The 27,020-nt window shown below is 41.2% G+C and overlaps 1 protein-coding gene across 1 annotated transcript in view; it reads left to right on the forward strand.

The window, feature by feature from the left end:
- Positions 1-27,020, forward strand: part of LRRC1 (leucine rich repeat containing 1) — a 252,540-nt gene that overhangs the window by 113,428 nt on the left and 112,092 nt on the right. The window contains exons 3-4 of the mRNA XM_077487811.1: positions 12,786-12,864; positions 18,972-19,061. Of these exons, the coding sequence (XP_077343937.1) occupies positions 12,786-12,864; positions 18,972-19,061 (169 nt within the window). The remainder of the gene's footprint in view (positions 1-12,785; positions 12,865-18,971; positions 19,062-27,020) is intronic.

A 27,020-nucleotide genomic window follows, 5' to 3' on the forward strand; every position in this document is an offset into this window, starting at 1 on the left:
AAATGACAGTCATTGCAATTTTTTATGTTACAGCATTTGCACGGCTTTTTTTTTTTTTTTTTTTTTAAATACTCCAATTATTTTTTTAAATATGAAAGATGTTACACCAAGTAAATAGATACCTGATATGTCATGCTTTAAAATTGGGCACACTCGTGGAATAGCAACAAACCACAGTACTTAAAAATCTCCATAGGCGGTTCTTTAAAACAGATTACCTAGCACTTGCAGGGCTAGTGCTAGAATTATTGCTCTACTGTTCACGGCGATACCTCACATATGTGGTAATAACACCGTTTACATATGTTTGCGCAACTTGCATATGCGTTCCCTTCTGCGTGCAGTGGGGCACGTTTGCATTTCCTTTTTTTTTTTTTTTGTTTATCAAGTTTATTCATATTGCAAGGAATTTAAACATCACATGTAGTTGAATTCTTGTTAATTAGGATTTTGTTGTCTAAAATTTTGCTTTGCTCCTAAGAATTTCATTGGGGATGTATTCATTTTTGCATCATGGTCTTCAATTTGTTAAGAAAAATACTTTTTTGTGTGTGCAAATTAACAAATCTTGGATGCAATCAATGGCCGCATTTGTGGGAGTATTTTGTAGTATAGTGTCCCATAGAAAATTTTGGATCTGAAAGTTAAAGTAAAGGTTTTCTGATAAAGCTGTTGGGGTGTACTCTTTTATGCTGAGCACTGTATATCATTGGAGAAAACATTTTTTTTTTACTCCATTATTAAAGGATTTATTTACTGGTCATTTACATAGGAGCTTTTGTTACTTGCCTAACAATCAGTAAAAGTTTTATGGTTGTGTTATGGCCATGTGAATTCCTGATCCAGGGCATCAGGAATCTGGAGTAAATCATAGCCGGTGTGCCTGATAAGTACCGTGTATATCGGTGTATAACACGCACTTCCCCCCTGAAAATAGAGGGGAAATCACGGCTGCGTGATTGAGCCAATGCCTGGATCATACTCCTCCACTATAAACCATCTCATGTGACCATATGTTAAAATGAAGCAAAGATCCACATAGTATAATGGTGTTTAATAAATAACATTTGGTAACTTCAAATTCACAATAAAAGTACAGTACATTTGTGCCACTACACAGTAAATGGTTTGCAGCAAATGTTAGAGCTGTATGTCTCATGATTATGTATAGTTTTAGCGGCTTCCTCACCCTAGCTACGCATACATGATGACATCTGCTTTCTCCATCCAATGTGTTTCATCATTATGTCTTCTGGACCCAGTTCTCATTGAATTACCTGTTTTGTCCTATACAAAGTAGGTTTCTGCCCAAAACTCCCTTTGTTTCCCACAATTGGAAGCACTGATCAAGACAGTTTTGAAAGGACAAACAATCAAAAAGCTCAATGAGATAAAATCGTGCATATATATATATATATATATATATATATATATATATATAATAAAATAATCTACTTCGATGAACCATTATCTAAAAATCTCCTTGCATAGATGGAGTGACTGCAATATGTGCTCCTCACTGTGACAGTACCTTGAGCAACAGTTAGTGGTGGACTGGCTTGGTGAAGTAATGCTGCGATGGCAAAACCTTCACATATTCCTGGATGTCACTAGGAGGAAGGAAGCCGGCATATGCAGAGCCAGATGGAAAATGAGGCCTCGATCGAATACCCAATGATATGTGGCAGGATGGTGGAACAGCCACGGAAGAAGTGAGGGGCCAAGAGGCCACCGGAACAACCATCAACTGGAGCTGGTGGATCGAAACACCCGAGCGCGACCTCTTACGATCGGGGACCACAAGTCCAAAACGAGGCTTGAAGCACAAAGGGTAGTAAACAAGCCGAGAATAATGGAGAGAGGGAGAGAGGATAGCTGTCGACTTGACAGTTATCTGTTATCAGGGTGTGGCCCTTCTTCAGGTCATGTGACATAGACTGCAAATGGGGTTTAAATGGGGGTGGACCGCGGGAATGATCACAAATTTAATGGGACCATGATTAGTTTCCACCGCAGCATACCTCCATTGTTGAAACAACCCGATGACAATAATTTGCTTGCATACATTGCAACTACTCAAAGACAAAGGGAACAATAAAAGTAATGGACCAGAAAAATGGATAGAATATGAATAAAAAATAACTTAAAGAGGAGGTCCGTTTAAAAAAAAAAAAAAAAAGTCAGCAGCTGCAAACACTGCAGCTGCTGACTTAATAAACACACTCACCTGTCCAGGGCGCCCGCGATGTCGGCCGCCCTAGGCCGACCCGTCCCTCGGCTCTCGGGTCCCGGCGCCGCCATTCGTTGTAAGGGAAACAGGCAGTGGAGCCTGATGGCTTCACTGCCCGTTTCCTACTGCGCATGCGCGAGTCCCGCCGCTACTGCGCATGCGCGAGTCCCGCAGCGCTTTCTGAATGGGATGCGCTGTGTTCTGGAACACACAGTTCCCAGAACACAGTGCGACTCATTACCCAGAAGACGCCGCGACGAAGGGAGAAGACAGAAGATCTCCGCGGAGGAGGAAGAGGAAGATTAGGAGAAAGTGCCTAGCAACAGGCATTTCTGGTAAGTAAAAAAAAAAAAAAAAATTTTCATTTTTTTTTTTTTTATATTTTTTTGTAATTTTTAATATTTTTTCGTTTTCAGGGTGGCCCTCCACTTTAAATTGTCACGATTGAGGAAAAAATATGTAGTATAGTAAAATAAAAAAAGGTAAAACTATAAATGTAAAAAAAAAATAGTAATATCAATTACAAGTAAAAATAATTCCTAAAAGAAGTATTAAATTCTGAAAAAAATAAATAAAAGCTATAGTATATATGATAGCCCAAAATACATGATCAGTAGAGATTTTGGCTCTTTCCATTACTGTGAGTTGTTGTACGACTTGACACGTGAAGTCGCTTGGCAATTCAAAAATCCATGTATTTCAATGGTCCCTGTTCTAGTTGGTGCTACTCAAAAAAAGGTTTTTGTACTTATTTGCTCTGACCTTGGTGCAACTTGTTCTCCCATGGTTCTCACCAGTTGCATGACATAGCATCAAAAATTGCATTTGCAAAGTTGCACTGTAAATCGTGCAACTTTGGGGTCGCAATAGTGGAAACCTAGCCCGCTAATATTCATAAGACCAAACAAAATTAATTAAATTATTCATTTGTTTATGATTAATGTTCCCATAGTTCAAAGTGTCAACCTAATGTGTGTGTATATATGTGTGTGTGTGTATATATGTGTGTGTGTATGTATCTGTACGTGTATATATATATATATAATATATATATATATATATATATATATATATATATATATATATATATATATATATATATATATATATATATATATATATATATATATATATATATATTTATATATTTTTTATTATTATGATATGATGTAATAAAAAAAGATAATGGATAATGTGGAAATGGACAAATGGTGCATAATGCCATGTGATAGATATCTATCTATTAGGGCTGCAACTAAAGATTATTGTCATAATCGATTAGTTGGCCGATTATTGTTTCGATTAATAACCTTAAAAAAATATATATGTATATTTGTTTTGGCCAATTTGTTGTTGGGCAGATTAAAAAACACACAAAAAACACATTATTACATGCTTTTCTGCAGGTTCTCCATTGAAGTTTATTAAACCAAAATAGCACAGTTTTAAACCCCATTATTTTAGTGGCCGATTTAATCGATTATGAAATTAATTGATTACTATTTTCATAAATTAGTCGATTAATTGATTTGTTTACATACATACCCACATACCTACACATACATACATACACATACATACATACATACATACATACATACATACACACATACATGCACGCATACACACACATACACACACACATACACACACACACATACACACGCACGCACACACGCACGCACACACGCACGCACACATGCACACACATGCACATACATGCACATACATGCACATACATGCACATACATACACATACATGCACACACATACACATGCACACACATACACATGCACACACATACACATGCACACACATACACATGCACACACATACACATGCACACACATACACATGCACACACATACACATGCACACACATACACATGCACACACATACACATGCACACACATACACATGCACACACATACACACGCGCACACACATACACACGCACACACACATACACACGCGCACACACATACACACGCACACACACACGCACACACACATACACACGCACACACACATACACACGCACACACACATACACACGCACACACACATACACACGCACACACACATACACACGCACACACACATACACACATACACATACACATACACACATACACATACATACACAATATATATATAGATATATAGAATGGTGGTAGCAAAACAATACGGCCCACATGTAACAATTTACATGGGTATACAAGTACATATATCAAATACTCAGTAGAGCAGGTAATAAATTGCTTTATGTCGTACTTATTACCGGCCCTATGTCGAAATAGAACCTAATGTCCATGACTCTCTCCTTTTAGGGAATTTTTAAGTTTGCTTAGGACAACAATGTTCTTCATTGTACATATTCTTTTAAACTTTCTGTTTCGCTGAGGGTACAATGGGTCCTAGTTTCGGATCCATATGCAGCATATGCCAATGTTTTTTGATGATGCTCTGAATGGATCTATATTTTCTGTCATTCAGTGTGTAAAACTGAGGCCCAAAGTATTGTCATTACAATGAGTAACAAATGACTCAAATAACTTAATACTCCCATTCCAGATGATCAACATATCATCAATATAACGCCCTAGGAACACTATGTCTGGCAAAAGGGTTGTGTCCATATATATATTGCTCTTCCCAATAGCCCATGACCATGTTGGCAGATGAGGGGGCAAAGTTTGCTCCCATAGCTGTTCCATGTTTCTGAATGTAGAACTTTTTGCTGGAACACAAATAAATGTGCTCCAAGCAAAAACTGTGCCTGTCTATAGTTCATATTGGAGACTTTGGAAAGAAAATGTTGGCGTGCCTCTAGGCCTACACTGTGTGGAATAGAGGTTTAGATTCAGACCACATCCAAAGAGGCCCACAGGTAGTCTGTGAAGTGTCACAATCACATGAACTGTTTCCTTGATGTATGACGGTAAACCTGAGATTATGGGTTGTAAAAAGAAGTCAATATAAGGAGATGGTCCAAAGGTATGGCTATCGGTACTGGCTACGATGGGTCTGCCTGGAGGACATACGGTGGACTTGTGAATCTTCGGCAGGTGGTAGAAGTACTGCATATGCGGCATATATACTGCATATGTGGGTCAGGAGGAACGGTTTCTGCCTTTTACATAATAACCCATCTGCAGCTCCCTCAACTTGGAACCCTGGCAAGGGGTCTCCTTTTAAGCTAATGTAAGTCTTCTGATTGGATAGTAAGAAATTAGCTTCTTTCTCATAATCTGTTCTATCTTGTATAACCAGGCTCCCCCCCCCCCCCCCCCCGTCAGTCTGTCTGAAGACCAACCAACCAGTTGTTGTCCTTTTGGGTACTTGGAGCTGTGCATTCAGCACTAGACAAGTTTGAGGGACTTGAGGACTTGGTGTTGCACAAGTTTAATAGATTGCTATAGGTAGCCTGATAATAAGTCTCAACATTGGGGACCTTTACAAGCTGAAGGAAAGAACATGGTCTTAGGTTTGAACCCTGTGTCAGCCACCTTAGGAATATCATAGTTCCACGTGGAATGTGTACCTAATTATGTGTGGGAATGGAAGGCACCAGATTGTCAGACTTCACACAATCCGATGTTTGGGAGGGGGTATGGGGTATTATGAAAATGTTGGAATATGTGGCACAGACCATGGGCTGTCCTGTATGTGCACTGGAACTTGAATCGATTGGTAATCCTCAACCTGACGGGCTCCTGTCTGGAAGCTTTCCAGTCAAAAACAAGGGTCCAACCTGTAGTCCTTGACATCCCTGTCCAAAATTCAATTATTTTTTTATTTTTTTTTTAACTGTTGTCCATTTTGAAAACGGACAAGAGGAGAATTATCAATAATCCCTCTTCTATAGTAGTCTTCATTTGTATAGCGCTATTCAGCTTTCGTTCTCGCTGTATTAGGATCTTTATTCATTGTCTGGAGATCAGGATCCAAAAAGCTGCACTGCTTCAGGTGTCCGTTTAGTATATTTTGATATTTTACATCTCTGGAGTTCTCTGCTCTTCTCAGAGATATTTTTTCTCACCCATGTGGCAGTTTAATATATCATGTAGATCACTTCTCCCACTGAGAATAGAAGTGATCTACAAACGCTCTGAGAACCCTGAACGGCTTCTGTTTCTGTAATCTCACAATAGCTCAGGAGATTTCAGTATCAGAATCCCAAAGTGAAATACGAAGCACTCTACATACACTGCACATATTAAAGAGGAAGTAAACCCTGATGAGTTTACTTCCTCTTTTTTTCCCTGCAAAGGTAAAGCATAATGGACTACTATGCATCGCATAGTAGCTCATTATGTGTCACTTACCTGACACAGGAGCCAGCGAAGTCGCCGCTGTCACCTGTAGTCCGCCGCATCCATCTTGGTTGTGGCGTCTCTCGCAGCTCCGACGAATGACAGCGGAGAAGCCGCGATGACGTCACTCCCGCGCATGCGCACGGGAGTCGCGTCTCGGAGCTCCGACGCTGCCATTCGGCGGAGCCGCGATGACGTCACTCCCGCGCATGCGCACGGGAGTCGACAAATTAGGCAAATCCATTCTTGGACTTGCCGCATTTAGTGCGCCTGCGCGCCGCTATCTCCGGCGCATGCGCCGTAGACAGCGGTGCCCATTTTCGGGCAAATATCTCCTAAACCATATAGGTTTAGGAGATATTAGTTGGACCTACAGGTAAGCCTTAATCTAGGCTTACCTGTAGGTCAAAGTTGTTTGGAAGGGTTTACTTCCATTTTAAGTTAATAATAAAGATATAATCCCCCTACCCAATAAACAGACACCCCATAGCTGTAAAACATTCTAATTAATACATAACATATGTGCATATTTATGCGAATGGTGTATTCTGAAATGATAGTACCCTATTTGTCATGCAGATATGCACCATTCATATAAAAACAATAAATATATACTGTATTTGCTGGCGTATAAGACTACCTTTTACACTTAAAAAAAATGCCCAAAAATCGGGGGCCGTCTTATACGCCGGGTATACAGGTATACAATGCTGCCCGATGGATGTCAGCCCCCAAATGTCTGCTAACACTGTATGTGGCTTCAGCTACAACAGTATACGCCGTTGAGCCAATCCCGGCGAGCGATGTATTTTATTAATGAATACAGAGCCTGCTTGGATTGGAGTAACAACCTCAGCCAATCCGAGCAGGCTACATAGAGTAGCCTGCTCAGATTGGCTTTGAGAGAGAGAGAGAGAGGCAAGGGCTGATGATGCTACGGCCTCTGCCAATCCAAGCAGGTGTTGTATTCATTAAAATAATACACCGCTCACCATACTTCCCTGGGTAAATCCATTCACTGATCTCCTACTACTATACATCCTGCTATTTGCCTTTGAGGTCCCAGGCACCCAAGAGGGACAGGCAATCTGGGAAATATGACAGGGGGGTTATTAAATGCATTTTGGTGGATAATTCCCATAGAATGTAACCCAAAAGTGGTATAGGTTTGGTTAGTGAAAAATTCTACTTTCCAGAGTTGTGGCATTCAATAGATCTCGGTTTGTGTTATTGTTTGATTTACTTTATGACATAACACAGCATGGCGGATGAGTAGTTGGCATTCTTGCTTTGTGTTTTTTAATGGTTCTAATGTTTTTTTTAAATGGTGTTGCCTCAGAAGGGGGGGTAGTCTTATACCGCGAGTATTGCCCAAAACCTATGTTTTCTCTTGAAAAATAGGGGGTCGTCTTATACGCCCAGTCGCCTTATACGCCGGCAAATACGGTATATTAAATAGTTCAAAGTAATTTAAAAAAAGCATAACAATAAAAATATTAAATTAACAATTAAAATAATAATAAATAAATACATAATAATAAATATATATATATATATATATATATATATATATATATATATATATGTATATGTATGTGTGTGTGTGTGTGTGTGTGTGTAAAGTATATATGGCGTTTTTCACACAGGCGTATTAACATATACACTTATGCAAACGCAGTGTGTACTGGACTCATCTGATGCTCTGAATTTTACAGCCACCTTGCGTTATCAGTGATGCATCATCTGCGCAGCTGTCAAAATTACAGCATCAGTTGTACTTCTGTAGCCACAACACTGCCTTTATATATATATATGCCTATATATATGTGTATATCTGTGTGTGTGTGTGTATGTGTATATATATATATATATATATATATATATATATATATATATATATATATATATATATATATATATATATATATATATATATATATATATATATAATATTAGGGGTGCAACAGATCATCACTGATCCGTGATTCGAATGGGTCACCCTGTTCGGATCGGCACACGCAGCTATCCGCGGTCTCGGGCTTAGGAAAGGTCGCGGCTTCGGCCTAGCTCTGGAGCGGCAGCTATCTTGGTGCACCCATCAGCCATTTACGATTTGATCACTCTGTCAAATGATGGAGCGATCACTTGTAAACAAACGTCGGTTCCTCTCTCCCTTCTGTAAAGTGGAGGGGAGAGATCGGATAGAAGCAGCGCTGTGGGCTGGATCTGTAGTGTCCACAGCGCTGCTCTGTAACAATTGCAGTCACAGTCATCCCTCCATACTCTGCCAATACTCTGCAATTCCCTGCCAATACCGTGCCAATACTCTGCCATACCCTGTCAATACTCTGCCATACCCTGTCAATACTCTGCCATACCCTGTCAATACTCTGCCATACCCTGTCAATACTCTGCAATGCCCTGCCATGCCCTGCCATGCCGTGCCAATACCGTGCCAATACCGTGCCAATACCGTGCCAATACCGTGCCAATACTCTGCCAATACTCTGCCAATACTCTGCCAATACTCTGCCAATACTCTGCCAATACTCTGCCAATAACGTGCCAATAGTCTGCCATACCCTGTCAATACTCTGCCATACCCTGCCAATACTCTGCCATACCCTGCCAATACTGCCATACCCTGCCAATACCGTGCCAATACTCTGCCATACCGTGCCAATACTCTGCCATACCCTGCCAATACTGCCATACCCTGCCAATACTGCCATACCGTGCCAATACTCTGCAATACTCTGCCAATACCGTGTCAATACTCTGCCAATACCGTGTCAATACTCTGCCAATACCGTGTCAATACTCTGCCAATACCTTGTCAATACTCTGCCAATACCGTGCCAATACTCTGCCAATACCGTGCCAATACTCTGCCAATACCGTGCCAATACTCTGCCAATACCGTGCCAATACCGTGCCAATACTCTGCCAATACCCTGCCAATACCCTGCCAATACTCTGCCAATACTCTGCCAATACCGTGCCAATACCGTGCCAATACCGTGCCAATACTGTGCCAATACTCTGCCAATACCGTGCCAATACTCTGCCAATACCGTGCCAATACCGTGCCAATACTCTGCCAATACCCTGCCAATACCCTGCCAATACTCTGCCAATACTCTGCCAATACCGTGCCAATACCGTGCCAATACCGTGCCAATACTGTGCCAATACCGTGCCAATACCGTGCCAATACTGTGCCAATACTCTGCCAATACCGTGCCAATACCGTGCCAATACTCTGCAATACTCTGCCATACCCTGCCAATACTCTGCCATACCCTGCCATACCCAGCCAATACTTGCCAATACCCAGCCATACTCGGTAATACCCAGCCATACTCGGTAATACCCAGCCATACTCGGTAATACCCAGTCATGCTCAGCCAATTATTATTTGCTGATCCGAAAAATGATCCAATCCGTGACTCTGATCCCAGGAACGATCCGTTCCGTGAGTTTTTTGAAAATATATTTACACATACAAATATAAATATATACACACGGATATATATATATAATGTATATATGTGTGTGTGTGTATATGTGTATATATATAATATCTTGTGTAATTGTATAGTTAATGTATTTGTAACCTGCTGTGTTAAGAAAGTTTTTACTTTCATTTTTGGCCACGGGAGAAGGAAGAAGCTATTCTCTGGCAGAGATCTCCTGATATCTCCACCTCTGGGCTGGAGAAGCCAGAAAGGAGAACTTGAAAGAGAAGCACAGAGAAAAAGTGGCATCTCTGTTTACTAAACATGCCGTTTCTGTTGCAGTCAATGCAGCCGTTCTGTGTTCGGAGATGAGAAGAGAAAAAATAGTTCTCCAGCACTCATCTCAGTATATTAAACCTGCAATGCTCTGAGATAAGCAGAGATCATCCTGATCTCAGCTTATCAAAGTTTACTAAACGGACACCTCAATTTTTTCTTAATCCTGAGTCCCCTGGAAGTGATACCTAGCTCCAAATATGATAAATAAAAAAAGGGGGTGGGGTTGATGACAAAATCACCAGGTGAACAAACAAATGAACTATAGATTAAAATTCATTAAGGTCCCAATAATAAGTTCTAGTCCTTGTTCCATTTGGAAATTCCACACCAAGAAATTAGAATGGATCACAACAGTCTCCTGTAGGCTGCCTTGACAATTCCTAGCAAAAGACAATAGAATGACAAAAGGAATAGATCAACTCTGTAGAACAAACTTTCCATCTCCTCCCCTCAGTTTGACCTCTACGCCCTCCTTTTCTCACTTTCTTCCCTCCTCATTGTTGATTTATTCAGCCTCAGTGCATTCTCTTTCCATTAACCTAACAAATCCATAGGTGGTGAGCCCTGACCTGTCTGGCTGGGTGCTCCCTTACTATTTACATGCAATTCTTGCAATACAAAACCTCAGGGAACTATTTATTGCCAACATTGTATGATCTTTCTTTTTCTCTTTAACCATAATGACCCTAGCACACTCAAAATTGGACATAAACAGCATATTTTATTGTGCTATCCCTATATATTGAATTGTAATGGCAGCAAAAAGCATGTGACCTTGCTGGTTATTGCACTTTGCAACATAGCCCTAACTTGTACTTGTAAAACTGAATAAGAACTTTGAAAATAGGAGAAAAGTAAGGGCCGGTTCACACTGCGGGCGATGCGAGGCGACACGACTCACCTCGCCGCAGTGTGACAAGTCGCCCCCGTTCTGTATAATGGAACCGTTCTGAGAGGAGCGACTCGAGTCGCTCCGACTCAGAAAAAAGGTTCCTGTACTACTTCTGGGCGACCTCGGGGCGACTTGCATTGACTTCTATACAGAAGTCATCTGCAAGTTGCCGCTGAGGTCGCGGCAGGTCGCGGCGAGGCAAGTCGGTGTCGCCTCGCCTCGCCTGCAGTGTGAACCGGCCCTAACACAAGATTGTTGCAGCTATTTTCATTTTGTTTGCAGCAGAAGGCTCTTTGGCAACAGAATGTTGCTGATTGATGGGACATCCAAATACAATTCCAATTTCTGTGTGTGGTTATCCTTTTTGTTTGCAACTATGTTTTCTAAATAATTGCCTTGTGTATTTATTGATGCAGACACCCTAAATTAATCCTTCAGGATGTTGTGTGTAAGGGTAGCATTTTAGCTCTATTTTCTATTCATGGCTTTTTCCATCTAAATTGAGGTGAAAAATAACATATCAGAGCTCATTGACGTGTATGATTCCTGCTGTTATCATTTATTTGGGTGTTTTTTTTTTCTCCGATATTACTCATTGTGCCATAGAAGTAGGATTATACTGATACTGGACACACACCGTTTACATTATCCCTTTTTATTTCTGTATGAAAAAAAATCTAAGTACTTTTTTTTCCTAATGGATGTTATACAGCTGTCAGCCTGTCACATGACCAAACTTTTTCCGAGCCTGTTTCTAGGCTTCTAGTCCTTTTGCTGCTGGTCACATGTTTAAAATATTAAAGAAAAAGCAGGGATACAAAGGAAAAAAATTTAATCCAATAAAGTGTCATGAAATATAAATTTAAAATTAAATTATTATTTTTTGGCAGTAGCATGGTGTGGGCGGTTGTCTGCCAGTCGCAGGCTGTGTCACACCCCTCCAGCTTGTCTTTAAAATAACAGGAAGGCGAAGCCTCCATTAATCAAGATGTCATTGCCTACCCCCATTGTATTTGCTGTGGTCATGGAGCAGGGAGCAGAAAGCAAGCTGTCATTTACCACTGTGTAAACGCCCACATGTATGACTCTTTAGTCACAAGGACTGCTCAGATGTGATGGGGAGGAAATGCTCAGGGTAAAGAATGAACCGAAAACTGAGCATGTGTAGAGGGGCTGAGCACTGTGCAAAACTGCAGTGGGGACTTATACAGGAGGGGGAGGCAGAACAGCAGGATGTACCAGGTATTTTTTTTTTGCAGAATACAGAAACTCCTATCATAGTAACTGAGTGAGTATGAACAGCTTGTAATACACTATTTATTGAAAGTTTTGAATGATGTGGGTTTAATGACACTTTAAGCTTCAAAGACATACACAGATACAGAATAGCGCTTAAAAAAACACTTGTGTTCAGAGCCTTCCAGTGTTATAGGCATCATAAAATGAAGTATGAAAAACATAGATTGTGTATTAGACAGTCCACGTTCATCTACTGCAGATTTGTATTTCGTCACAGAGATGCCATTAAATGTGTGAAATATTTTTCAGATATTCCAGAGATACCAGAAAGCATCTCATTTTGTAAAGCACTCCAAGTGGCTGATTTCAGTGGAAATCCACTCACAAGGTAATTTTAACATTTTATTTCTTTTAATGTTGGTCATGCAATATTTTTTAAAAGCATATTTAAATTTGTGTGTGTATATATATATATGTATATATGTATATATGTATGTGTGTGTCTCTCTCTCTCTCTCTATATCTATCTATCTATCTATCTATATAAAATCTATCATACAATGGGGCAAAAAGGTATTTAGTCAGCCACCAATTGTGCAAGTTCTCCCACTTAAAAAGATGAGAGAGGCCTGTAATTGTCACCATAGGTATTTCTCAACTATGAGAGACAAAATGTGGAAACAAATCCAGACAATCAGATTTTTGAAAGAATTAATTTGCAAATTATGGTGAAAAATTAGTATTTTGTCAATATCAAAAATTCATCTCAATACTTTGTTATATATCCTTTGACAATAACAGGGGTCAAACGTTTTCTGTAAGTCTTCACAAGGTTGTCGCACACTGTTACTGGTATGTTGGCCCATTCCTCCATGCAGATCTCCTCTAGAGCAGTGATGTTTTGGGTCTATCGCTGGGCAGCACAGACTTTCAACTCCCTCCAAAGGTTTTCTATGGGGGTGAGATCTGTAGACTGGCTAGGCCACTCCAGGACTTTGAAATGCTTCTTATAAAGCCACTCTTTTTCGTTGCTCAGGTGGTATGTTTGGGATCGTTGTCATGCTGAAAGACCCAGCCATGTTTCATCTTCAATGCCCTTGCTGATGGAAGGAGGTTTCCACTCAAAATCTCACGATACATGGCCCCATTCATTCTTTCAGGTACACGGATCATCCTGTTCCCTTTGCAGAGAAACAGCCCCAAAGCAAGATGTTGCCACCCCCATGCTTCACAGTAGGTATGGTGTTCTTTGGTTGCAACTCAGCGTTCTCTCTCCTCCAAACACGACGAGTTGTGTTTGTACCAAATAGTTATACTTTGGTTTCATCTGACCATACGACATTCTCCCAATCTTCTGGATCATCCAAATGCTCTCTAGCAAACCTCACACGGGCCCAGATATGTACTGGCTTACACAGGGGGACACGTCTGGCACTGCAGAATCTGAGTCCCTGGCGGCATAGTGTGTTACTGATGGCAGCCTTTGTTACGTTGGTCCCAGCTCTCTGCAGGTCATTCACTAGGTCCCCCTGTGTGGTTCTGGGATTTTTGCTCACCGTTCTTGTGATCATTTTGACCCCACAGGGTGAGATCTTGCATGGAGCCCCAGATAATTATTGCTCCCACAGTTGATTTCTTCATACCAAGCTGCTTGCCTATTGCAGATTCAGCTTGGTGCAGGTCTACAATTTTTGTTTCAGTTTTATTTTTGTCCTTCGACAGCTTTTTGGTTTACACCATAGTGGAGTTTGGAGTGTGACTGTTTTGAGGTTGTAAACAGGTGTCTTTTATACTGATAACAAGTTCAAACGGATGCCATTAATACAGGTAATGAGTGGAGGACAGAGGAGCTTCTTAAGGGCCGGTTCACACTGCAGGCGATGCGAGGCGACACCGACTTGCCTCGCCGCGACCTGCCGCGACCTCAGCGGCAACTTGCAGATGACTTCTGTATAGAAGTCAATGCAAGTCGCCCCAAGGTCGCCCGAAAGTAGTACAGGAACCTTTTTTCTGAGTCGGAGCGACTCGAGTCGCTCCTCTCAGAACGGTTCCATTGTACAGAATGGGGGCGACTTGTAAGATAGCGGCGAGGCGAGTCGTGTCGCCTCGCATCGCCCGCAGTGTGAACCGGCCCTAAAGAAGAAGATACAGGTCTGTGAGACCCAGAAATCTTGCTTGTTTGTAGGTGACCAAATACTTATTTTCCACCATAATTTGCAAATAAATTCTTTCAAAAATTGGACAACGATTGTCTGGATTTCTTTCCACATTTTGTCTCTCATAGTTGAGGTATACCTATGATGACAGTTACAGGCCTCTCTCATCTTTTTAAGTGGGAGAACTTGCACAATTGGTGGCTGAATAAATACTTTTTTTGCCCCACTATGTGTGTGTGTGTGTGTGTGTGTGTGTGTGTATATATATATATTAGTGCCACCTCATCAGTGCTGCTTTATCTGTGCAGCCTATCGGTGCCCATCAATGAAGGAGAAAAATTACCTGTTTGCAAAATTTATTAACAAAATATAAAACGGTTTTGTATTTTTTTTTTTTTTTTTTTTTTTTTTTTACTTTTTTTTTTTAGCAAAAGTAAAAAAAAAAAAGTAGAGGTGATCAAATACCACCAAAAGAAAGCTCTATTTGTGACAAAAATTATGATAAAAATGTAATTTGGGTACAGTGTTGTATGACCGCGCAATTGTTATTCAAAGAGTGACAACACTAAAAGCTGAAAATTGGTCTGGGCAGGGTTTGGTTAGGTGCCCAGTAAGCAAGTGGCTAATGTCTAAACTGCTGACAACAAAAGGGAGTACACCCCTAAGTGAAAATGTCCCAAGTGGGCCATATATATATATATATATATATATATATATATATATATATATATATATATATATATATATATATATATATATATATATATATATATTATAGTTGTGCTCATAAGTTTACATACCTTGGCAGAATTTAGGATTTCTTGGCTATTTTTCAGAGAATGTACATAACACAAATTTTCTTTCACTCATGATTAGTGTTTTGGCTGAAGCGCCATTTATTATCAATCAACTGTGTTGACTCTCTTTAAATCATAATGACAACATAAACTACCAAAATTACCCTGATCAAAAATGTACATACCCTGGTGATTTTGGCCTGATATCATGCACACAAGTTGACACAAAGGGGTTTGAGTTGCTATTAAAGATAATTATCCTCACCTGTGTTCTGTTTGCTTGTAGTTAGTGTGTGTGTGTGTGTGTGTGTGTGTGTAAAAGATCAAGGAGTTTCTGGACTCCTGACAAACCCTTGCGTCTTTCATCCAGTGCTGCACTGACGTTTTTTGTGGATTCTGAGTCATGGAGGAAAGCAAAAGAATTGTCAAAGGATCTGTGGGAAAAGGTAGTTGAACTGTATAAGACAGGGATATAAAAAGATATCCAAGGAGTTGAGAATGCCTATCAGCAGTGTTCAAACTCTAATCAAGAAGTGGAAAATGAGGGGTTCTGTTGAAACCAAACCACGTTCAGGTAGGCCAACTAAAATTTAAGCCCCAACTGCCAGGAAAATTGTTTGGGATGCAAAGATAAGTTCAGGTGAAATACAGGACTCTCTGAAACCATGTGGTGCGGCTGTTTCAAGATGCACAATAAAGAGGCACTTGAAGAAAGATGGGCTGCATGGTCGAGTCGCCAGAAGAAAGCCATTACCACTCAAATGCCACAAAGTATCCCGCTTATATTATGCCAAACAGGACAGAGACGAGCCTCAAACCTTCAGACAAAGTCCTTTGGAGTGATGAGACTATATTTTGGGCTTTTTGGCCACAACCATAAATGCTACATTTGGAGAGGAGTCTATAAGGCTTACGATGAAAGGTAAGGGGGTGGATCGCTGATGGTCTGGGGATGTGTGCACTACAAAGGCACAGGAAATTTTGGTCAAAATTGATGGCAAGATGAATGCAGTATGTTATCAATAAATACTGGAGGAACATTTTGCATTCATCAGCCAGGAAGCTGCACATGGGACATACTTGGACATTCCAACATACCAATGATCCAAAGCACAAGGCCAATTCGACCTGTCATTGGCTACAGCAGAGTGGTTCTGGAGTGGCCATCTCAGTTTCCTGACCTCAATATCATTGAGCTACTCTAGGGAGATGTCAAGCAAGACGGCCCAAAAATTTACAGTAACTGGAGGCTTTTTGCCAAGAGGAATGGGCAGATTTACCATCTGAGAAGAAAGAGCCTCATCCACAAATACCACAAAAGACTTCAAGCTGTCATCGACGTTAAAGGGGACAATACACAGTATTAAGAACTGGGGTATGTAAGCATTTGATCAGGTTCATTTAGGTAGTGGTTTGCCATTATGATTTGCAAAGAGTAAACACAGTTGATTGATAATAAATGGCTTCAGCCAAACACTAGCCATTAATGAAGAGTTTTTGTGTTATTCACATTCTCTGAAAAATGGGCAAGAAATCAGAAATTCTGCCAAGGTATGTAAACCTATGAGCACAACTGTGTTTGGGTCTGTCTGCCTATCCTCCTGTGTTATTGTTTTGTAAGTGTCTTTTATTATCTAACCTTCTGTTACCTAGCTGAGAGATGGGACTGTGAAGACCAGGGGTGTTGGTAGCAGTAGGTTGCATGGTTATGGTGCTCTGAAAATGCGGAACTTCTGGGACTACTTGTTTTTCATGGTTGATTCCAGAGCAGAATGACCTGATACTTTTGACAATGCCAAAATTATGAATGGATTTGAATGGACTTAAAGCTAGGGATTAAGTTTAATGAGCTTTGAGGGTGATGTGTTGAGTAAACAAGAGTTTAGGGTTCATTTTTCAGGGCTAGATTAAGGTAAGGTTTCATGTAGAGGTTAAAGTGGTTGTAAATACTTTTTTTACCTGTCTTTAACTTTCTATGTGCAGCAACCCCACCCCAATACTTACCTGAGTCATGTGCACAAGAGCCTCGGCCCTCCCAGATCTCTTCCTCCTCATTGGCTGAGACAGCAGCGGGAAGCCATTGGTTAACCCTATTGTCAATCACAGCCAGTGGGCCAATGAGGAGAGAGCAGGGGCAGGGCCAAACCACACTCTGCATGTGAATGGACATGAAGCAGTGGCTTGGGAGCCCCCATAGAAAGCAGCTTAGGCGGCAGAGTGTACTGGCCAGGAACGCTGGCATGGACTCAAGAAGAGGAGGATCAGGGCTGCTCTGTGCAAAACCATTGCACAGAGCAGGTAAATATAGCATGCTTGTTGTTTAAAAAGAAATCTGCATTTAATATCACTTTAAGGCTTGCTTCACATTTGTGTGGCTGAGTGCTGTGTGTAGAGCAACCCATTCATTTCAATGGGCAGCCCTTTTGCTTAAAATCAGTTTGCACTGAACACCATGGTTCTGTGGCACCATGTGGTTTGGTGCACGCAAAGAATTATCCATGTTTGCGGATTGGGGGGGGGGGGGGGGGGGTGTTATCATTAGGAATTATTGCCAAGTGTGCCTGCTTAAGAGTGCATTTGTCTGTGTTGGGAATGTGCGCGATTTGGTGTATGTTCTCTATTTACAGTAAGGTGAACCTGGTGTGTTAGAAGAAAAGGCTTGGGTGGGAAGAAGCATAACATGACCCTGTTGCTAAGGTAAAAATCTTAAATAACCAGCATCATGTAAAACATGATGGTTAATTGTGGTGGGCAGTGAGTCAAATCTTAATTTTCTCCAAGAGTTACAGACACTGCTGGTCCCTGACATTTTACGAGTGTGTTGGACTTGTTGCTGGACGCTGTGCCTACTCTCAGATGCCAAGTCACTACTGTGACTGTGTTCTCTTCAGGCGCTTAGTATCTACATATTTTTTTTTTTTGGCTGTATAGTAAAGAGCTGATGTCTGTGTGGTCATGGTGGTACCAGTCACTTGGACAGTCCAAGGGAGTCTTCCTAACTTGGGCAGTGATAAAATCTTTGAGGTTCTAATTCTTCCCTTCTGTGTCCAAAATGTAAAAAATATTTTTTTGCTAGAGTTCTTTAGGGGCTGGTGGTTGGCTTTATTTTCCCTGTAAAGATCTGCATCTCCTGCTGCGAAATGTTGCTAAAACATATTACACATAAAGCATGAAAACCTATATAATCTTTTTTTTATTTTTTATTTTTTTTTCCCCTTAAGGTCTAACCTAACCTAATTTTCCTTGGCACAGCATACTATAAATATCAGTTGTCGGAGCAATTCCAGAAAAAAACTGTTAATGGCTCAGTGAGCGTTCATATTTCAGAGCTGTGATTACTTGAAAACCTAAAACACTTCTGAATCGTAATGAGAATTTTGTTTTTCAGATTTGAAGCTGATTTTACATTGAGTTTTTTTTTTCCTCCTTATGCAGGTATCTAACTGGCTGTACTGTATATCTTTTAGATGATTTATTCTACTTATTGTGACTACTGTGAAATGTAAAAGGAAAAAAAACAATTAATTTATTTTATTTTGTAGATTGCCTGAAAGTTTTCCAGACCTGGAAAGCCTGACATGTCTGTCTATTAATGATATCTCGCTGCAGGCGCTTCCAGAAAACATTGGGAAGTAAGTATGTCAGACAATGTTCATCTTGTTTTCTCTTAGACCATAAATTACTCACATGTCATAAAACAAGTGTTGCTGTCATACCTTCGCTTGATGCAAGAGATGCCAGACTTGTGTAGTGCTGTAAAAAATGTATATCTCTAAATAAATTCATGTCTTATACACACTTAGACGCTGCTAATGGTTTGTGGCAGACCATATTCCTATTGTGGCCATATAAAAAGGCAGTCTATTGCGGAATGCAGCTCTTACAAATGTAATCTAATCCCATCGCCTCTCATCTTTTACTTACCAGTTAGGTTTGTTGCCAAGGGCTTGTGTGCTTGTTTTAATAAAGAAGCTTTCAAGTTTCATGAGCAGAGCAGTGCATGGGGAGCTGTAAAGGTGAACTGAACCATTTTTAGCAATGAAAAGAACAGCTAAGAGCACAGATCGATAGGAAAAGGATTTTTGAATAGTTGCATTGGATACTGCCTGATGGCATGTTATCTTACATTGAGCTTGCCTAATGTATAGAACAATAGACAGACTGCTTTTATTGGGTATGCTTAAAGTTATTGTCATTTTATTTTTATATTAAACATGTCCTACTTACCTGCTTTGTGCAATAGTTTTGCACAGAGCAGCCCCAATCCTCCTTTTCAGAGATCCCTGCTCACCAGTTCTGGCTCTTACACCCCCTGCTCCCCCAGCTCTTGATGCCCCCATAGCAAACTGATTGCTATGGGGGCTACGCCTGCACATTCACTCCTGAACCACAGTGTGTGTGTGTGTGTGTGTGTGTGTCCATTGACGCACACAGCATGGCGTGGGCCTGTCACCCACTCTCTCATCACTGGCTGTGACTGACAGTGGCAGGAGTCAATGGCTCCTGTTGCTGCCTCAATCTAGAGAGAGGAGAGACTCTAATCTTAGGCACAGCGCTGGTTCATGATTGGGCTCAGGTAAGTATAGGGAAGGGCAGTGGGATGGTACACAGGTTTTTTACCTTCATGCAAAGAATTCATAAAAAAGAATAAAAAACATTCTACCATTAAAACCACCTTTTTATGACTCACCACCAACCCCTTATCTAAGAAATACTAGCTTCTAAAAGCTGAAATCTACTAGCTGTTCTGTGCATTGCATATACTGCCTTAGGGTCTCTTCAAAGCTTTGCGCTGCTGGAAAGCACAGAAATGTGCATTGGCATCCCGCTTTACTATTCATCCCAATGCACATGTGTCGCTGCAGAGTAATGCACTACCATGCATTGTGGCGTGCTGCCTTACAAATAAAGCACATGCATCTTTTAAAGTATGATTTGGTGTTGTAGGCGGCACATTCAAATGAATGGGCTGCCTTAATGTGATGCACAATTCAGCACACAAATCTTATATCAGAGCAACAGTGTGAACCTAGCCTAAAATGTAACAATTTTGAGGGAATTTTATAGCCTTAAGACCTACGACACATGTATTTTATTTTATTTTTCTCAAAATGACCTTTTTCTTTTATATAGTTAAAAAAACAAAAAACAATTGGTTAATAAATACCAAAAAATAAATAGAAGGGGGGGAAAAAAAATGAATTTCCATACTGTGTTGCAAGACCGAGCAATTACTACTTTCACGGCACTGAAAAAATGGTCTGGTGATGATGGTTTATTACAGGCTAGTATGCGGCTAGTGGTTAAAGTTGCTTTGGGTCAGGGAAGTGTTAGAGCCCCGGTCATGTTAGTATGGCCATTTTCATCTCTACTATGGAGATCTCCCATCACTTCCTCTGTGCCTCATCCATTTATTACAGATTAAAAGATTAATACCTCTTTTCACAAAAAACTGAAAAGGTGAGCTTACTCGCCCCCTCTCCCACACCCCTGGGCCACGCTGTACATTTTTCTTCTCAGATAATTAGCTGGTGTATCGGTCCAAGCATCTGAAAAATGCAGTATGCAGCCTGGACACTATGAACTTTTATTATGCTCCTGATGGTGAATAGCCATTGGTCAGCACTGGTATGTGACCGTGCTGAACCAATGAGTTTCTCTGAGCCCTCTTTGTTCCAGGGTGGTTTTCCAGAATAAAGAAGGGTTCAGAAGAGTGTGGCTTTCAATTCCACAGCATGCTATATCAACTAGCATGTGTAGTGAAAGATAATCGTCCAAGCAGTTAAGTGCAGTGGGGGACAAGGGTGTGAGTTCACCTTTTCATGTTTTTTAAAGTGTTTTTTTTTGGCCATATTTCTCTTGGACATAGAAGTTTGTTGATTTTTGTCCTCCTGTGACCCAGAGTCAGCTGTTACTGCCCAAACAGCTGCACCTGGTTCGCAAAGGTTCCAGACAATATTGTCAGGATCCACCCCAATGCTCGATTGTCAACTGGCTCCACCTTTCTGAACATGGCTGAAGGCTGGAGCCAGCTGCACTCATTGTCTTCACATCCCGGCTCCAGTGAGTGCTGGAGAAGTAGAGTGGAGAGCAGTGAATCAGTCATTGTGCTGTGCTCAGAACAGACCGTGAACTGGGTGATGAGCGGTCATGTGGTTGCTCAGTTCTTGGTAGACGTACATATGTTTTTTGTGTCTCTGGTTTGTAGGTACTAGCTGCTGTTTCTATCCGACAACTTTGTTTCATACAATCTTGCCATCCTTATCTAAGCATACTGGCATATTTACCATCTTTAAACACTGCTGAAAAGAGTGGGGTTGTGCAAACACGACAATTAGTACATAGAAAACAGCCAAATATTATACCAAAGCAGCCATAAGGAGTAGAGAGATTTTTTTTTTTTCTGTTCTCCTCTTTCAGACTGCAATCTAACAAATGACAAAAGATCCACTGTTTGTAGCTGCAGCTCCACCTTCTGAACATTCCTGTGTACAGTTCAGTGGTTTGCCTTTTTTTCCCTAACCCTCTTCAGCCACCGCAAACTATTGATTTTCCTGGCAATTCTCAGTGCCCATTAATTCCTTATTATCATGGGAAATTTTTCTTAATTGTTTAATTGTTTTTGGTCACTTGTCAGGTGTTTTTATCTTCAGTGCTTCTGGTCATCGTAGACTAGGCGTAATTTACTATGTTCAGAGGATGCGCACTCCAGGTTTGAAAGCATTACAAAATCAGAGCTGCTTGTTAGACCTTTACAATTTTTTTTTCTTTTTAATAAGCATTAAGGGAACTCTGTACTGAAATAAACAAGGAGTCGGTCTTTGTTGGCCTTCACTTTCAGATTTTCAGTTGCCTAGATGTCTCAGTATGTTCTGATCCAAAACAAGTATGTAGCTAGCAAGGCCAGAGTGAAGCTGGAACTCCTGATTGCAACACTTGTTTTCACTAAAAGCGTTAAAGCGTTTAGATCAACATTACCACTGGGCAATTAACCTTTTCAGAAGAAGACCTCAGTGATGGCAGCCTATGTATTTTCTCAACCTAGCTTTCTTTAAAAAAAAAAAAGTCCCTTCAGTGCTGGAGCACTCCGCCATACTGACTTCAGAATGGATGCTTTTTAGGCATTTGGGCATGCTGCTAAATGTGGAACTGTCACAGCAAGTACTTACCAAGGCCGAGATGCCGAGAGCGGTTAACCCTTGCAACTACGCACACCCCGTCCCCCGGAGGTGGTACAGGGAGCGGGTGGCACGCAGAAGCACTGGCCACCAGCAGGTGTAAGTTCCTGAAGAGAGTTGAGGAGCTGAGTAGAGGGTTACTGACGTTCAGGAACTGGCTGAGGGTCCCCTGCAAAGTAGTAAACAATCCGGGAAGTAGCAAGAGATCAGGCACAAGATGGGTAGCAAGTCTGTGAAGCAGGCCAGGGGTCAAATCCATGTAATCGGGCAAAGTCCGTAAGGCAGGCCAAGGGTCCTGAAGTCCATAAAGACAGATCAGGAGAGGTGAGTTTAAACAAGCCAAGGGTCGAATCGAGGAGAAGAGCAACGCAGTCAGGGACGTTCTGGGTCAAAACAGGCAATCGGTTACAATAGCAGGAAACTGGCACAAACTGGAAGCTGACAACAAACCAGCAACCCATTTGGACGCCAGAGCCATCTGAAATAGCCACGCCATAGCTTGTGCGCCACAGCGGACACCCGTGTGCCATTGTGCACATCCATGTGCTATCGCGCACACTCGTGAGCCACTGCGCACAGACGTGTGCCATTGTGCGCGCCGCACCATCGGGCAGCGCATGTGCGTGCGCCAGAGCGATAATCCGCCGCGCATGCGCACAATAGCCCGACGAGCATGGTTGTAAAAATTCCTTCTCTGACAGGAACCTAACATAATTGGGTACCAATCCAGAATTACTGGTATACCGGGTATTAAAATGAAATACAACATTTTCGGTGTCCTGCACATTAAACTCTGGCATACAGATTTTTATTTTTTTTGCAAAGCGGTGCATTGGTGACCGTTAGTCTTAGGTTTAATCTTACATGCATAAATGTACCTATACAATGATTAATTATGACAGTAGATTTTGCTCTTTAAAGCGACTCTAAAAAAAAATAAAAAATAAAAAAGTCTGTATTCCTAACTCAAAAAAAGTAGCTTAACCAAAAAACAGCGCAGCACTCAAATCGTTAAACTTTGTGATACAGTAAACAAGTAATTTTACAGAGTAGTGAAAGTCCATATAAAGCAAAAGTCCAATCAATAGTGCAAATCCATTAACTTCCAATGATGATAAAAAAAACATCTACTGTGTAGGAGTGGATTTCTTATTAAAGCTTTTCTGTGCAGTCTCCGGCTTGATCTGGGTGTCCCAGAGGAATGCCAAGTCCCTGTGGAAGACTGTGGCAGAGAGTGTTTTAACATATACGATTAAATCCTTCTTCTGGTGAGGGCATAAAAGGGGGAGGTATCATGCTTTGTTACTCCTACACGATTGATGGTTCTTTCTATCATTGGAAGATAAAGATGATGGATTTGCATTATTGATTGAACATTTGCTTTATATGGACTCTTATACTCTGTGTAATTCCTTGTTTACTGTACCACAAAATATCTTCTGGAGCCCCTGTCTTCTGCCTCCAGAAGACGTCACTCTGACGAAACGCGTAGGGCGTGGTCATGTTACTTGCATCTTCCCCACAGCTACAGCGGCTGGCGGACTTTCTGTAAACAAAGCGATTTTTTAACTTTCTACATGTGAGTAGTTTTCTTCGTTTTAAATAAAGTGGATTGTACATACATACTACACTATGGATATGTTTCTTCCTTTGATTCATACACCAACGGAGGTCTAATACCAAGTGAACATCCCCCCAGCGCACCAGCAGCAGATGCCAGATAGCAGCACAGTGGCTTATATACTGTGAAAGCCCATCCACCCCAGTTGGGGTAAGAGTCTTGTTGAGGGCATTCACATTACTAAAGCACTGAGCGGCACACCGGGGAAGACTGTTGTTCTCTCTTTATTGAAGATACCAGCACCTTTGCACTAGTCGCTTTACTTCACTCTCATATGGGACATTTTTTCAATGGATGTGTTTCTGAATGAATTTCATTATGCATTATGGTCTCTGCATATTGAATCTGAATTGATGTTTTAAGGTCATTCATTAATTATTTTAATTTCAGCTTTATTGGCACATTTTGTCAGCACTTTTGTGTGAGCACATATTTATATGAATTAATACCATTTAATTAATTTATTAAAGTTTTTTTTTTTTTTTTTTGCACCTTTTTCTGGACACTAACACATTTAAGCACGTATTGCATAAGAGGATTGTGTAAACTAGCATATCTCCTTCGTTAAGGATTGGTATAATTAATTTTGGGTTTATCGCCACTATCTACCTTTTCATATTTCTAATCCTAGTACCCTCTCCCCCTTTTGGGGCGGAGGTTTCTAAGTAGAGGCAGCTCTACCCATTTGTCATTAACATTTTGAGTAGTCCGTAGCGCAACTTTATTTGTTTATTTATATCAAACTTTATCATACCTGGGATGTCTACTAGACTCTTGTTTGGACTGATTTAAGCAGGTTATTGCTGAGAATTACAGACCTCCAATATAAAACGCCAAATTTCTATGCAGAACATAATCATACTGCCAGGGAGGCTACATGGAAGACGTGTATGGATTATTTTTGGAGAACTAGGGTTTAATTTAATATCACTTCAAACTACCAGTTATTGGTCTTTGAATGAGGCAGAGTATATCCCGCCACCGACTCATATCTGGTCAGCCTGAATATATCTTGGATGGATGGAAGTAAACACAATAATTGTAATACAAGTTAGGCCTCACACTGCTGCTGGTAAATGGACCTTTAGGAACAGTTGGGCGTTTTTTTCAACTGCTATTGAACTCTCCTCTGTTATCAGTACATGTACACAGGGTAATTTTATAGTAGTTTCTAGGCAGTTGCGTTTTAGAGGCTTTTTTTGGAACCCCAAAAAAAGCGTTCAGAAGCTGTGTTTAGAGGTATTTTAAACGCCAAACGCGTTTAGGCACGTTTTCGTCTAGTATCGTTTTTAAAGGGAAACATTTTACTACTTTTGAGCCTGGAAAATGCTAAAAACACACCAAAAACTCAATTATCACTGTATACAAGCTTGATGCCATGTGATTTTTTTTTTTTCCCCCTCCTCAGCCAATTAAGCTGTGCAATACACAACTTGCATTAGATGACGCTGAAGTTGAATAGGAATTTCACTCACCCGTCAACCATTGAGAATTTAACCTGATGACCCCCACATGAGTTGAGCCTTAAATGGATGTGTCCAGTAGCGGGGAACTCTGGTCCTCTCACGCAATTTTCTACGTCTTTGGAGCCTAAGCAGCATCAGGAGCATTTCCTCACACACGCTCATCATGGGAAGCATATTAACAAACCAACCAAAAAATAACAGCTAGCTACAAGCTCACTGCTTTCTCAGCTGCTACTCACACTGTTCTCTCACAGAATGGCTGAAATGGTTACTAAATACTTTTTAGTGGTTTCTGAGCATTTGGGAGCCTCTCCTGAGGTGATCTTTAGTAAATGCTCCTGAAGGTAAACACAGCTTGTAAATGCTGCTAAACACACATTTTTAACCACTTAAGGACCGCCGCATGCCAATGTATGTCATCACAATGGCATGTACAGGCACAAGCACGTACATGTACGTGCTTGCCTTCCAGTGGGTAGGGGGTCCGATCGGACCCCCTCCCGCTGGATGCGGCGGTCCGGTTTGCTTCAGGAGCGATCCGGCATGAGGGGATGGCCGTTGGTTTCTGGCCATCCCCTCTCGATCGCTCCTGGCGAATGAGAAGCTTCCTCCCGCGGTGTATAGTAAACACAGGCAGAGAGGAAGTGATGTCATTCTCCTCGAGGCGATCTTTTTGACCGGACTACAAGGAGAAGACTGAAAGTAAGTGTGCACCAACACTACACGGACATGTAGGCACACGCACACCCCCCCCCCCCCCCCCGGCCCCTCCTCCCAGTCACAGTGTCACTGATTGCAGTGATCATTTATTTACTGATCACTGCATTCAGTGTCAGTTGTAAAAGTAAAAAGTGTCAGGGCAGTTAGTGTTAGGTCCAGGGTAGCCCCCTACCACCCCCCAATAAAGGTTTAACCCCCTGATTGCCCCTAGTTAACCCTTTCACCCCCTTTTGCCAGTGTCACTAAGCGATCGTTTTTCTGATCGCTGCATTAGTGTCACTGGTGCCGCTAGGTAGCTAGTTATTTTTTTAGGTTCACCGCCAGGTTTTTATAGCGCTAGGTACCCCGATATACTACCCAATAATGGTTTTAACCCCCTGATTGCCCCTAATTAACCCTTTCACCCCCTTTTGCCAGTGTCACTAAGCGATCATTTTTCTGATCGCTGCATTAGTGTCACCAGGTAGCTAGTTATTTTTTTAGGTTCACCGCCAGGTTTTTATAGCGCTAGGTACCCCAATATACTACCCAATAATGGTTTTAACCCTCTGATTGCCCCTAGTTAACCCTTTCACCAGCGATCACCGTATAAGTGTCACTGGTGAC

The sequence above is a fragment of the Lithobates pipiens genome, unplaced genomic scaffold, assembly GCF_037356315.1.
Source record: "Lithobates pipiens isolate NorthernLeopardFrog02 unplaced genomic scaffold, aLitPip1_a1.2 Scaffold_18, whole genome shotgun sequence".
NCBI classification, from domain to species: domain Eukaryota; kingdom Metazoa; phylum Chordata; class Amphibia; order Anura; family Ranidae; genus Lithobates; species Lithobates pipiens.